Genomic DNA, 15,495 nt, shown 5'->3' with positions numbered 1-15,495 from the left:
TGTATAATTTTATATAATTGTGTATAAATGGACAAATGGATAAAACTATTTTATATGTAATTATATAGAATTATATGTAATTTTATGTAATTTTTTATATAATTATATATAAAATAGTTTTTCCCAAGTTACTTTAATATTGTATAAAATGATTATTGAAAAAATTTATCTTTTATTATATTTCTGAGATTGAATTATTAAACTGAGCTTGAGTTACGTCGTATCAAAACATTCACATTAACGTATAAATTTACAATTATAGTAAACAAAATTTGAGCTAAAATGAATAATCTTCCTGAGTAATAAAAATTAAATAGTTTTACTCTAGTCTTATAGTTAAATTAACGAGATATTGTGTAAAAGTAGTGATAGACGACATTAGGAATAATTAGAAATAACTCAAACTGAGTGTAATGTGACATTATAAATTTAACAATACATGAATAATATTCAATATTAAGAAGGCATTCTGGATTAAGTTTATCCTAATCTAGTCTGGATTAAGTTTATCCTAATCTTTAACTTATCCATTTTAAGACAACAGATGCATGGAATGCTATACATATATTTGTCCGTATATTTTTATTAAATTAATGCATATATGCATTTATAGATATATAATATATTAATAAAATTATCACACATCCGTTATCTCAATAAAAACATTAATTATCACTTACCAACCCGACGCGCAACAACGGAGTTACATCTGCATCGTTGCTACGATGATTCTGTAACAAAAAAAAAATATAAAATTCAAATTATAACAAACTAGGAAGAACACAAACAATATTTTAAAAAAATGCAAAATTCTCTTAAAATAATCTTATAATTTTTAAAATATATAATTTTTATAACCATCGAATTTTTTAATTCATCATTGAGTTAGATATTTATAAAATAATTATACATTTTTAAAAACAGATTTAAAAAATTCATATATATGAAATTTCAAAATAATTTTTAAATAATCCTTTTTCTAATTATCATTTTAAATCATTTTAAAATAAAACGACTCAAGAATAAATATAGAAGAAAGATATTGATTTTACATTAATAAAAAATATTTACCGCAAAGTTGCTCCGCCGGTGCCCGATGCCTCTCCTAGACCTCCTCCTCCTCTAGAATCGGGTTGACGTCCTCTCGCAGGACACTCGCGTAAAACACTCGCGAATAATACTATAAACGCGCGCGGGCTTGAACGGCAATTCGATAACTTGAACGGCACTCCCGAAGCAAACGCGCGACGAACCGGCTGCGGTTCGTTCACTTTCAATTAAATCGGCGGACGAGGGTACGTTAGCTTCCCCGTCGTTGGATTTTTACGCGAAGAGAACGATTTTACTCAATATCTAAAAATTTAGATCTATTCTAGATATATTTCATTCAGATAGATCCGAAAATTTTTAGATACTTAAGAAAAACCATTTTTTTCATGTATATCCTTTAGGACTGAGCTCTCTCTCACCACGTCAAGGTATACCTGTGAGAAGGAAAATATCATTTGCAAAACGTGATATACAAGGACTGAATCTCTTATTACGATGTTTGTAAGATATGATTAGAAACAATGGGATAAGCTAGAGATTAAGAAAAGAGAAATATTTCTTTTATTACCGACAAATAATTGCATAGTTACGTTTTTTCTACCGATCATATAACGAAAAGAGGCACGGAAACAAAAAATTAATTAAATTATTAATTAACATAAACTATTGCCGGTTTTGAAAGAAAATTGAAACGCAGAAGATTTAAATTTTTAATTTCATTTATTAAATTTAAATCTTTTGCGGCACAAATTTTTCGGACAACCCAAATATTAATTGTGAAAGCAGGAATTGCGTTATTTGCATGAGAGTTATATTAATATAGTTTTTTATGACTCGCGTGATGACGATTCGAAGAATAATTGAGTTATATTCAAGCGAGATAATGTTACATTAAACAAAAATAATTGTCGTAATTATCGCGAGTAATAAATTTTTCCATTGCGTTTTGATTCTAAATGAATACGAAACATCTGTTATATGATATATGATTGTCGTCTCAATTCTTTTATGAATAATCCTGCGAGTTAATAAGCATATACTTTTAATATTCAATTCATAAAATACAATGTTTTATATTATTTAGCATTTGTCGCGATTACATTTCAAAAAGAAATGTGAAGAAGAGCGGTACGCGACACAGCTACTTGTTTGAGCTTCGATAAGAAAATGACAGTAATTACGCGTAAATGTGACGCGTCGCCTCGTGCCACCCCGTGTCATTCTTTCCCCCTCCCCAAGGTCGCGCGCCAATCTTTTATCGAAATATTAATGCATATTACGAAGTAAGTAAAATAATATATTCTTAAATTCTTTACAGTTTTAATGTTCTCCGATTAATAGGCTTTGTTGCGCGGTTTTTGCTTTATTTCTTAAATTCATTACGCACATACACAGCTCATGAATATCTTATATTTCTATGTATTTCAATTGTTACAATTAGTTTACAATTAATTAGTTCGTAATAACTTCATATTCACATAAAATCCGCGCAGTGTAACATTTTTAACAAAAGAAAGATTGATAGCTTTTTGTTACTTTTGAATATTCATCATTAATCTTTATTTAATTGTAAATCATCAGAGAGTGAGCAATAAAAATAATGTTGGAATGTCAGAAACACTTCACGTGAGCAATTTTCTAAAAAAAAAAAGAACCATACTATAAGTAAAAACCATTCTTTACCTCTTGCCTTTTTTGTCAGCGTTTATTAGTTTATATAGTTATTGATAAGAAATATTTAAAATTATAAAATAAATGTTAAATATATATTCTTCAATGTATGACGACATAATTACATTAAATAACACTTGCCACTAAATCTAAAATCTAAATCTAACTGTAGCTAAATTTCCGAGAAAATCGATATGAGAAATTATTTCATTAGTTTTAGTATTTCATTAGTATTTCATGATGAAATATTAATTGGATTTTACTTTACTTCATATAACGTCTTACTTTTTTTTTTATTTTAAATAAGTTCTTTTTATCAGGGGTTAGTCGTATTTAAAATATATTTTAAATAAAAGAATAAACTGCTCATTATTTTAATCATACTATCCGGTAATGCAATAAATTTAAATTCATGCATCATACGTTTTCGTTTCGAAAATTGAGAGTGATATACTTCGACTATTATCACTCATAACCATGAAAGGAGATGTCTACTTAAAGCGTGTGATATATATAATTATGTATATACGAACAATTGCTTGACATGTTCACGGATCACAAATTATGAACATTGATCAATTCGCGTTCGTAGATATTTAATTTTTGTGGATTAACGTTAATTGCGACGTGCGAAGCATTTCGTACTTCGTATATCTCGCTCCGAGGTCATCGAGCGAATGCCGAAGTGACGTAGTCAAACACACCGTGCCGCGCAGCACGCTTGACGCTTCCCCACTCCTCGTTGTTCGCCGTTCGGATACACAACTGCGTATGAAAAATATTCACAGTTTATTCAATTATTTAATCTTATTTTACATTATTTTGAGAAACGGATATCGTTGTACATTTTGTGCTTTGCTTTCAATTTTATATCACTTGCGTCATCCTTTTTTAAACATAATTAATAATAATTATTCACGTGGAATATTTTTGATGTTCCAACATTATGTCTCAATTTTCATTATTCTTTTTAATGATTTATACTTAAATAAAGGTTGATAAAATATTCTATACATTCTTTATATAAAGATACATGTAAATTTTTTTAATATTGCGAAACATTTTGCGTTAAATACAGCTTTGACTAAAAGTATTAAACATCTGTCATTATTTAATTTTTCAGTTAATAAATTAATTTAAGACATTACTATTACTGCAAATTATTCTGTGTTTCAGAAATTTTAACTTAAATATATATAGTATAATTCCCATCATGGCTCGGTAAAATAACTGTTACGAATTATTTAAAAATTACGAATTATTAAAAAATATAAAATAAGTTCCAGAAACTTATTTAAAATATAAAATCGTAGGAATCGATAAAAAACTGACTTGTTTAAAATAAAAAATATAAAATAGTTTCCTAGAACTTATATAAAATATTAAATAAGAAATAAGTTAGAAATGCAGAAAATATTTTACATTATAATTATCTAATGTAAAATATTTTTGCAGAAAATATTTAATTGAGCCAGTCTTGTAAAAGAATAGCTCATTTTTCAATCTTTAAGAATAAGATTTCACTTTTTTTTCGGAGATTTATTCTAAAAGTTTTAAGCTTTTTATATATAAAGAATATGTTATATCGCTGTATTGGACCTTTATTTTATAATTTTATTGAGTAATATACAGTATAACGCACCCATCTCCGATTTTCCTATAATTTTGTAAATTTGTGTATTTTCACGCATAGCTGAATATATTCTGAGAAAGAAAATTATCACATATAAGTCCTGTTTTTTTTTTAAATTAAATTTCGAAGTTTTTTGATGTCAGTAATTAGAAAAATGATAATTATAAATGATATTTATTTATAATTTTAAAGAAATGAAAGATTTAAATTTTAATCCACATAAAGAGTTAAAAAGGTAAATTTAATAAACAAGCTATATTTCAAATTATACAAGAAAAACTAATTTTTAAATAATTGAAGCAAAGAATGTTTGTTCTATTTTAAGAAGAATGAAGAAGGTATAAATTTTGAATCACAATTATTTTCTGCTATAATTTAAATTATATAAAAAACTAATTTTTAATTACATCTGTAATTAATTAAATCAGATAATCTTTTTATCTATTTTCCTGCACTAGAACTCTCTTTCTCACTTCCGACAAATATAAAACATATCTCATTTAAACATATCTAGTTCAGCCACGAAAAATAGATCTTTTGTTTTATTTTTAGGAATTTATAATTGATTTATAATTGAATTTATAATTGATTGAAAGGAATTTATAATTGATTGAAGGATATAATTCACCAATTATCTTTATAAATTTATACTTTGAAATTAAAAAAAATGGGGCTTGAGCGATGATTTTCCTTTTTATTGTTAGAATATAATATTCTACAATTATCATTTATTTTATAATTACTATTTTCCTAAAAAACTTTGAATTTTGCACGTGAAAATATACAAATTTACAAAATTACAGGAAAATCGGAGGTAGTGATTATACTGCATATTTACCTTGTATTGTATATTAACATTATAATACACAAATATATGTAATATAATATGACAATTTAAATCAATTTCTATAAATGACATTTACACGACTCGATTTACAAGTAAATTGTAATATCAATGTTATGAAACTGGCCAATTATATATCTTCTGAAGAATGGAAATTGTGAGCCAGTTTCATAACATTGATGTTATAATTTTCAATGTAAATCATAATTAGGGTATATACGTATGTTATATTGATTTTGTTTGTTAGTTAAAGTACACAAATGTTACATACTTTTAATTTGGCTTTCAATTGCTTAGTGCTTATTACTTTGTATTTTATAGATTATTTAAATTAATTACAAAAATTACATTATTTTATATTAAATTTTATATTGTAATAAAAAATTTTGCAAATATTGCACATATAACTTTAATTCTTCAAAATTTTAAATAGAGTTTATTTTAATAACTCCATTAATTTCAGAAATCAAATTTAATAATGTCTCTTCAGTTCTTGATAGCATTCGTTGTTGACACGATTCTTATATAAGGATAGAGCAAAGACTGGTACTTCGGATCCTTATAAGGATCAATAAGGATCTGATAGATAATCTGATACTGGTAAGAAAAGCGAAGAAATTTTTACTATCATGGATTTTGTATCGATTACAATATATACTGTATCCTCTCCAATTTTCTTGTTACAGTATCATATAAGTAATGCGGGATCTACAACAGAAGTTATAGCGATCGTAGTCTTAAGTCGTAGAAAATTCCAATCATAGTTGATTATTCTTCTCATATTCGAATGTGATTGGTTAATTTTCTAGAACTTAAGACTCTATGACAGATCTAATAATTAGATGAGGCGAAAGGGAAAATAATAAGGAAATTATGGAAAGAGATGGAAGCAAAAAAAAGAAAGGAAATGAGGAAGGAGTCAAAAGAGGACAGGGAGGAAATGGATATAGAGGGAAGATATGGAAAAAAAAGAAAAGGTGAATTAAGCAGTAAGTAAGATATGATAATAATAATAGGTGGTGATAAGACTGTGATATAGAGATAACGTATGTATTGAAAGAGAATATATAACATTAGAAGTAGATATAAAAGAGAAAATATCGAAAAGAAAGAAAATGAAATAAAGTAGGTAAAGAAGTGAAGTTCGAGGGTTTAACCAGAGAAGTAGGAAAGTAAAGGGATAAGCATAAAAAATTTATAATATTATAATATATGTGCGATAGCCTGCGAACGAGATGGATGTATGAATGAATTAAGAATTTATGTAAATCAAGTCCCCTTCTTGATTAAATAATGTAAATATGCTGAAGTGTAATAAATTCTATTCATTCTATTCACTTAACGCTTTTTATATGTATTTGAGTTCGTGCATATCATTTTATTCTTATTTAATATTTAATAAGGATAATATTTAACAAGGATAAAATGACGCTTACGAGTATTGCAAACGCCAAGTAGAACAAATTCCTTTGCGCGCGCAGTAACGTATATAAATAATAATCATACGTCACTCTTTTAGATTAAAATTTTAAGCTATCGCTTTTGAAGGGAGACTGCCGAATAGCCGTGATCGATAGTACAGATTTTTTTAATTTCAAATTTTTTTAAATTAGGAACATTAATGAAATGATGAAAATGACTATCTTACCAGTAGTTTTCAACTCGATCTAAGAGCTAATCATAAAATCTTTACTTCTTTTATCATCTGTTATATTAATTTTATTTTGAGCAATCATATTATCTATTATTGCACCAATTAAATTATAATGCATTCTAAAAAGATTTTGATCTATCAGATTAATATTTGATGAAAAACAAAAATGAAATAATTTTAGACATTTGATTAATTAATCAAAGCTTGATTAATTTATTAGCAGAGAAAAATTTGACAATTCGATACTATACAAGAATATTAATTTTTAATTATAGTAAACAGTTAACTATCAATTTTTAATAAATTTATTTTTATTTAATTAAAAAATATAGATATTTAATTACTATGTATAATATATTTAGTAGATATATGAAAAAAATCTGCACTAGTGTGTGTGTGTGTGTGTGTGTGTGTGTGTGTGTGTGTGTGTGTGTGTGTGTGTGTGTGTGTGCGCGCAAAAATCTTTGTATCTAAATTTGTATCTAAATCTACAAGTTCATGATTGCTCTTTTTATAGCTTTCTCCTTGTTTCTTCTGATTTTTTTCTTATGTTCAATATTCTTAGTGGCGTCTCTGAAGAATTTTATTCCTTCTCGTTCCTCAAAAATGCGTTGCAAATACATCATACCATGCAAATTAAGGCCAATAGTATCCTGAAAATCAGTGTTCGTTAATTCGTCAGATAAAGAATAATCTTAAATAATATATACAGTCAATAAATAAACTTTCATTACTCTTAAAGCAGAAATTTTTTCTACAGCGAGTTTCTTCACAATCTCCAACGTAGACAAAAGATTTTGATTGGCCACTATCGGACCATGATGTGCTTGTACTAAGCAAAGAGCTAATCTGGCTAATAACTCAGTATGATAATTATTTTTTAACAAGTTAGGAAGTCTCTGAAGAATATCACAGGCAGCAGAAAATGGTAATAATAATAATGTCTCCTCCAATTCACTAAAACATAAGATCTCTATTATATTTCCCACTTTTATGTAAAATTTTGTTATTCTGATGCTTATAATTATTCCATTTTACCTTGCCCTAACTCGTTTAAAAATTTCCAATAAGAAATCTTCTGTGTTCGTGCAATTGTAAGCCTGCATCAGCAGGGGAAGAGGTGGTGCTTTGTCAGTAGGAACAATCTTACTCAATTCTGTCTCATATTGATTAGATATTTCCAAGAATTCTAGTATCAATTCAGCCTGATGAAAAAAGCATATCGTACAGAAATATTTTAATACTTTCTATGTTGTAAATTATATATTTTTTAATAATTCATCTTACAGCCTTCTCACTGCTAACAGTCTTTTTAGAAGGTAATGCTTGTTGTTTCTGTCCTAATACTGCAGTACTTTCCCCAGTAATTAATTCATTTTCCTGTTGTTCTCTTTCTTCTTCTGCTATGTCTTGTAATACTAAAGGTTCGCGAGTCTTCTCATACAATCTAACTACTCTATCGGAACCGCATGATACAACATAAGCCCCGTTTGATGAAACGCAACAATTCCAACTTTCTCCAAAATGACCCTATAAAGATCATGGAAGTACTGTAATTAAGCTATCGATACGCTAAGTATTTAATAAAATACGCTACCTGTAATGTGATGATTTTTTGATGTATGTCGGCGTCCCACTGTTTAATTTTGCCATCTTTACCAGAGGTAAAGAAATAATGAGTTCCAGGCACGAATGAAAGACCTGTAACAGAATCATCATGCGCGAATATGGACCTGCGACAATCGCCGTAATCCAAACCCCAGATCTTGATATTACGATCTTGAGAACCAGTTGCTATGAGTGTGGAGTCGCTAGATATATCCATGCATAGTACTGGTAGCTCGTGTCCGTAAAGCGACAGAAAGAACTATAATAAAAATATAAAACAATAAAAGATAATATTTAAGATACAAACTAATGTATTCCAAAACAGCTGTGATACCTTAAATGTATCCAAAAAAAAGATTTTAATGGTAGAGTTCAATAGAGAAACAGCTAAAAATCTATTATTTGGACTTATTCTTACACACAGTACGCTTTCTTCGAGCTTAAGCGTTCTTACATGTAAGACAGAAAGAATTTTAGCTTTTATCTGATTATCAGGATCTTGAATAAGTTCAAAATTCCAAAATTTCACCGTTTGATCACCACCACCGCTGGCAACTCCTTTCTATTTGTACAAATATATTAATAAGCCTTACATTTTAATAACGATTGTTAGGATATTTTTCTTAAAAGCTATTACCAAATCGGGAAATAATGTTATGCTCGAAAGTTCTTTGGAATGTGCCAATATTTCTTCCAAGATATCACCGGATGAAATATCAATAATAAGCATTTTTCCATCCTTTAAACCAACAATCAAATGCCTGTCACCTGGCACGAATGTTATCGTCAATGCATAATCACACTGCACTGTGCGTAAAGATGATAATGTTGGTCTAAAAATTATATTTGTTAACAAATCTCTAAGATATATTTATTTATTAAAATGTATAATTTTATAAGATACCTTACCTATTCCATAATTTGACAGAATCTCTGCTAGCGGTAGCAAATGCCAAATTATCGGAGCTAAAACAGATAGCTCGAATATCTGTACGATGTCCATGTGCCGTTATTGAACGCAAATGCTTTACTTCCGGATTTTTTTCATTCATAAATAAAGAATGCAATTCAATCGAATTGTTATTGATTCCAACACACACCTACACAGAACAGGCAAAATAAAATATAATACAAATTTTCAGTGATTTAATACAAATTTGTCTTATGCTACTACTAACTCTCAGTTCATTTCCTCTGCCTATTACTAAATCAAGTCCTTTTGTTTTGCCAGATACTCGAATAACAGGCAATCGTTGTATCTCATCCTTTAAAGATGGTGTAGTAGGTAGCTCTTTTTCTGCGGCATTTCCTTCTCTAGTATAACACAAGAAACATATGTTTCAAACATATATTTAAATTTTTTAAAGAATAAATAAAAAATTACTTTTCTGCTAAAACTGACTTCTGAGCTTTTCGTCTTTCTTTCTTCAATCTTTTTGTAAATTTATCTTTTACTGTATCTTCAGACAGTAAATAAAATAATTCTATGGAATTTCCCACTCCGTGGCATCCGAGAACTTTGCATGTGGAGTCAATTTCTAATGAAACAACTCGACCTCTCGTGGTTCTTAATATGCTTCCAGCTTTTTCACATTTTATAGGATATTTCTATAAAAATACAATGGATTTATAATTATATGTATTATTTAAAAAATTATTACATAAAAAGCAAATGATCTGAACTGCATCATGAACTGAATATAATATAAATTGTATACCATATCTGTATCCACACTTTCCTCATTTTCTTCATTGGTATCTATTATACCAACAGCATTATCCAATTCAATATTCCTGTCATCAAGAAATGTTATTTTCCAAACACGTAATTCCATATCATTACATCCTGTTATTAAATAACGATCATCATTCATTAAGACGAAACTCCACACCTGTATTAATACTAAATCAGTACTACAATTATTTAGAATGTAAATAACAAACAAGAACATAATTAAGCTTACTTCTGATTTATGTCCAACAAGGGTTTTAAAATTATGTTCTGTGTCTAGATCCCAAAACTTCACAAATGTATCTTTGCTTGCACTAATAATAATATTATGCTCCTTCATGAATATCAACTTGGTTATAACACCTTTATGTCCATTTAATCGGCATATTCCAGTTTCTGCCACAATATCCCAGACAATAATATCTGTATCCTGTTGCATAAAGAAAAAATATAAGCACTTATAATTTTGTTGTGTCTGTAAAAGATTCTAACCTTGGAACCAGTGGCTAATCTATGTCCTAATACATCATATGCCAAGGTTGTTATTTCAGATTTATGTCCCACAAATATGCTAATATTTTCACCAGTATTTAAATCAAAGGTTTTTACTGTCCCATCTGCATAACCAACTGCGATATGTTTTTTATCAGGTGATGCAGCCAGACATGTTACGCACACCTTTTCTCCAGATAATACTTGTGCCTGAAATTAATATTACAATCACAGAATATAAAAATATTAAACATAAAATATAAAAATATCAATCATAAAATATAAAAATATCAAACCTATTAAGTTCCTTCATCCTTCAATTTACCTTTTCTCCAAGTCGCAGATCCCAAATGTATACATGTTCACATGCAGCAGCAGCTATAAATCTACCTTCTTGACCATCCATCTTTACAAAGACAACATTACATCGAGGACTCGCAATTATATTTGCATTACCTGCTGATACATATTTCAAATACTGTTTGGTCAGGCCCATCTTGTAGTTTGTCTATAGTCTGAAGAAAATAATCAAGTAGAACAATATACTTCACACATGATAAAGATTTGCGAAAGTAAACTGAGTGAATTTATTAGTAAAGAATAGAAGGCAGCAATATTCAAACTTAAGAAAGGTCAATAAAATCATCAAAAAGGATAAAATCAGTGTTATATATTTTAATTTAAATAATTTCGTGTGATATTAAAAAGTTAGGAAAAGTAATCTGAAAATAATACAGAATTTGAATACACAAAGATCACATAAAAAATCATTACATACATGGGCACTCTGATAATTGTTTAGAACATATATACACTTACAATTGTGGATTAAGGTACTCAGACGCACGTGTATTCAGCCATGGATCACATATAGAGTGGTGCTAGAATTGATAGAAATGCGTGCGCATCATCGCGAATATGATCGTTTTAAAGCCAATAAAGGCAAATGGCTGTTCAATAGAGATAGCAACTTTGTAACTATTGTAAAATTCTTCAATATGATTAGTTTATATGTTTAGATTTTTAAGTAAGAACTAATTGTGTTGAAGAATTTTACAACAGTTGCAAAATTGCTTTCTCTGCTGAACGTAGCCATTAAGCCAGCGGTATAGCTGGATTAGAATTTTGCCATCGTATTGACTGCGGTGCTGTCAGTGGGCTAGTTTCTACCGAGAGTTTAAATTGGATCAGAATGTAAGAATCAATCAACTATAATCGAGCATTCCCCTGTCGTTCGACTGCAACAGAAGAATACTCGAGTTGGTTAGTTCTTACATTCTGATCCGGTTAAACCCTCGATGGAAACTAGGCTAATGTTGTCTTCAGTTTCTCTCGTATAAATGCTTCGTCTATCTTACAAATCTATGTTTAACACATTTATCTCTTTTAGATCGGTATTCATAGTCGAATCTTATATTCAAGACCTCGTCCTAAGTACGATCTTAAGAAGTTACAAACCAATCAGAAGGCTGCATTAACATCTTAAGACATTACTTAAGATGGTCCTTGAAATAAGACTCGACTATGAATACCAGTCTTAATAATTTTATTTTACAAATAGTGTATTTGAACTGTTAGGGACTTCGCACAATAAAAGGACAGAGAATAAGAATGGACGTGTTCAAGTCAACAAAGTAGCTAGGTCTAGAGATCAATTTTGTATTTTGAAATGAGATAAAAGTGAACGAATTTACTAGAATCCTGATAATTTCATTGGTCAACACTTAGTCAATTTGCTCGCTTTTGTAATTTTTACTTTGCTTGAAGTTTAAAATCGACTCCCTGTTCGTTAAACAATTCAACATTGGTTGAATCCAAGTGAGAACCAATTATGCTCATTCGCTCGGCAAGCATGCCTAGCCGCTTTGCCATCTCGAACTCACCTAATTTCAACCTATCAAAAATCATGTATTGTGAAATACCCAGTTTTTGATAGTTTTGAAACTTCTTATTCTCTGTTTTTTGTTCCTTGTTCCTTTTATTGTGTGGAGTCCTTTAAGCCAATCAGAATATTGCTTTAGATCTACATAATTTAACAGAAATAACAATAAACTTATCTATAACCTCGCAATAAGGTAAATTTCAACCGGTTCAGCAGAACACAACAGTTTTGCAATCATTTTATTATACTTTGCTGAGATTGGATCATTTCTCTTGATCTAAAAGCATAACTCAATCAGCGCGAAGAAAACTTCTAACAGTTAAAAAATAAATGTTCTGCTGAACGCAGCCATTAGTTGTAAGCCGATCGCAAGTTTGTGCGACAGCCAATATGAAGAGTTGATCACAAAAGATTGGTTGTCGCAACAAACTTGCGATCGGCTTGCAATTAATGTAGAACCGGCTTTATGGATAAGTTTATTGCTATTTTGTTAAGCCGATTCTGTAGAATTGGCTTAACAAAATAGCAGTGATTAAATGTAGAGCCAGCCGGAAATTTAGGCCGGAATCAGACTACACATTGAAGAATGAGAATTGAAAATTGAAAGATTGAAGTTCGATCAATTAGAAAAGGAGCCAAAATTTCTTTCTTTTTATTGGTGAAATTTCAATCTTTAATCATCAATCTGAATCTTTAATGCATAGTTTGATTCCAGCCTTAGAATACATAGATTTAAAGTAATATCCTGATTAGCTCATCGACTTAAGTTCATATCTTAAGGTTAGCCTTTATCTTCTCCACTTTTCAAAAACATGTCTCATTCAAAACGTTGGACAAATAATCGATTATTTGTACGAAAGCATCGATTCTTAAATCATCGATCGATAATTTCCTATTCCTAGAACTTATAAATACCAGCTTCAAAATCTTACCGTTCATCAGTTTAAGATAAGATATTGATATTGTATAAACAGTACAAAATATTATATGTAATATTATTACAAAAGTTTATAGAATTTTGGTATTTACTTGTGTGTTATATATACATATATTTATTTATTTATATATGTATATATATATATATATTTTAATATAATGTTTAAACAATTTGTAATTCATGGTTTGAGAACAACCTCTTATATACAGTTAATGAAACCATACAGTAAATCTACACAGCATGAAGTTAAGGAAATAGAAATTCCAGTACCTTGGGGCAAAGTGGCTGGTATGTACAATTTTTTTCTGTAAGCATGATTTATATTATAACAAAAATTTTATTTTAGGTAAATTATGGGGATCGCAAAATAAACAACCTATCCTGGCTTTGCATGGTTGGCAAGATAATGCTGCGTCATTTGATAACATAGCACCATTTATTATGAAAAATGTACCTGTTCTGGCAATTGATTTACCTGGACATGGTCTATCTTCATGGTTACCACCAGGATTTATGTATAGTGAATTGATATACTTTTTGTTAATCAAAAGAATTAAAAGATATTTTGGATGGGAAAAAATAAAAGTAATGGCGCATTCCTTAAATGCAATGACAATATATTGGTATGCTGCGACTTTTCCAATGGAGCTACAATATGTTATAGCTTTGGATTTTTTCAAATTTGTATCTATTAGTACAAGCATACATACTCCTATATTTAGAAATGCAGTTGATGCGTTTTTTAAACTTGAGGAAGATTATGTTCAACCAAGTTATACGCAAAGTGAGATTATGAAGAAGATATCTACAGGACTATATATGTTAAATTTAGATGAATCATCAACTAAAATACTTATGACTAGAGGTGTTATGCAAAAAGAGGATGGAATGTATGTTGTAAATAGAGATCCTAGAATGCGAGTTATACCCATCCATAATATGGTTTCGTCAGAGCAAGTAGAAGAGTACGCAAAGTTTATAACATGCCCATATTTAATAATCAAAGGAGACATTAATTTTTATGGTGAGGACAGAGAACTCTTTTATAAGACGCTGGAAATAATGAGAGCAACTAATGACACAGTACAATTTGAGATTCTGTCAGCAACACATCATCTTCATCTCACACATCCAAAAGATACAGCAGCAATTATCAATCCCTTTTTAGAAAAATATGATTAACTATCCACATACTCTCAAGACACAAATATAATAATCACGCGTTATAATGGATCATTCTTATGCTGAGTTCAATTTATATTACGAAATTTTGGTTTGAGTATCCAGCTAAATATAATAGACGACAATTGAAATTTGTAATTTTGGAAAATAGCCTAACAATTGATTCAATAATTGTACACCTTATTCATCTATCTTTTTCCAACATATTAATTTCTACATAGACTCCAATTTTTGTTACTTGCGTACCAAGGGTGATCTAATCTTATCGAAATATCTATAATTGATGTTGGCGATTGATATACATGAATATTGATGAATCAGAGTGAATGCTTTTTATCCTATGAGAAAATAATTTTCTTGCATATGTTATAATTCAATTAGGTTTAAAGTCGATCATTTTTTCATAGGGTAAAAAGATGATTCAACAACTGATTCACCCTCTGTGCACGTGTGTATGTGTGTAATATTTAAATTACATTCAACTATGTCGGTTCTCAGTACGTTTTCCTTTAATAATTATGTTCTGTGAACATCATTATCATATTGTGCTGTTACGATAAGACTCTAAATTCATATTTTCTTATCTATATTGAATATATAAATATGGATTGTCTTATAAGAAATATATAGACTGTTATAATAAATTCTATTTTGTAAGCTTTATGCATTGTTCAATAATCAAATCATATAGGGCTGGGGCATGTATTTGAAATACTTTTATTTAAAACACAGTTTTTTCAATACAAGTGTTTTATATTTTGTATTTAAAATTAAAAGATTTAGTTTTATGTATTTTACAAAATTAAGAAA

General features: G+C 29.0%; 2 protein-coding genes across 2 annotated transcripts; one reads left to right on the top strand and one right to left on the bottom strand.

The window, feature by feature from the left end:
* Window positions 1-7,287: 7,287 nt before the first annotated feature.
* LOC108685048 (WD repeat-containing protein 3) lies at window positions 7,288-11,489 on the bottom strand. Its single transcript, XM_018189666.1, has 15 exons — window positions 11,463-11,489; window positions 11,010-11,199; window positions 10,685-10,894; window positions 10,425-10,622; window positions 10,179-10,352; window positions 9,863-10,068; window positions 9,639-9,774; window positions 9,370-9,560; window positions 9,098-9,293; window positions 8,795-9,022; window positions 8,450-8,719; window positions 8,140-8,382; window positions 7,891-8,057; window positions 7,587-7,809; window positions 7,288-7,505 (listed from the first exon to the last, which is right to left on the bottom strand). The coding sequence occupies exons 2-15, from the start codon at window positions 11,178-11,180 to the stop codon at window positions 7,341-7,343; spliced, it is 2,778 nt and encodes a 925-aa protein (XP_018045155.1). The 5' UTR covers window positions 11,181-11,199; window positions 11,463-11,489; the 3' UTR covers window positions 7,288-7,340.
* A 1,605-nt stretch (window positions 11,490-13,094) lies between these two features.
* LOC108685056 (probable serine hydrolase) lies at window positions 13,095-14,836 on the top strand. Its single transcript, XM_018189674.1, has 3 exons — window positions 13,095-13,346; window positions 13,713-13,791; window positions 13,850-14,836. The coding sequence occupies exons 2-3, from the start codon at window positions 13,716-13,718 to the stop codon at window positions 14,683-14,685; spliced, it is 912 nt and encodes a 303-aa protein (XP_018045163.1). The 5' UTR covers window positions 13,095-13,346; window positions 13,713-13,715; the 3' UTR covers window positions 14,686-14,836.
* The last annotated feature ends 659 nt before the right edge of the window (window positions 14,837-15,495 follow it).

This window comes from Atta colombica, unplaced genomic scaffold, assembly GCF_001594045.1.
Source record: "Atta colombica isolate Treedump-2 unplaced genomic scaffold, Acol1.0 scaffold145, whole genome shotgun sequence".
Taxonomy (NCBI): Eukaryota; Metazoa; Arthropoda; class Insecta; order Hymenoptera; family Formicidae; genus Atta; species Atta colombica.
Note: the sequence above shows the minus strand (reverse complement) of the source record. Positions and strands in the feature narration are given on the sequence as shown.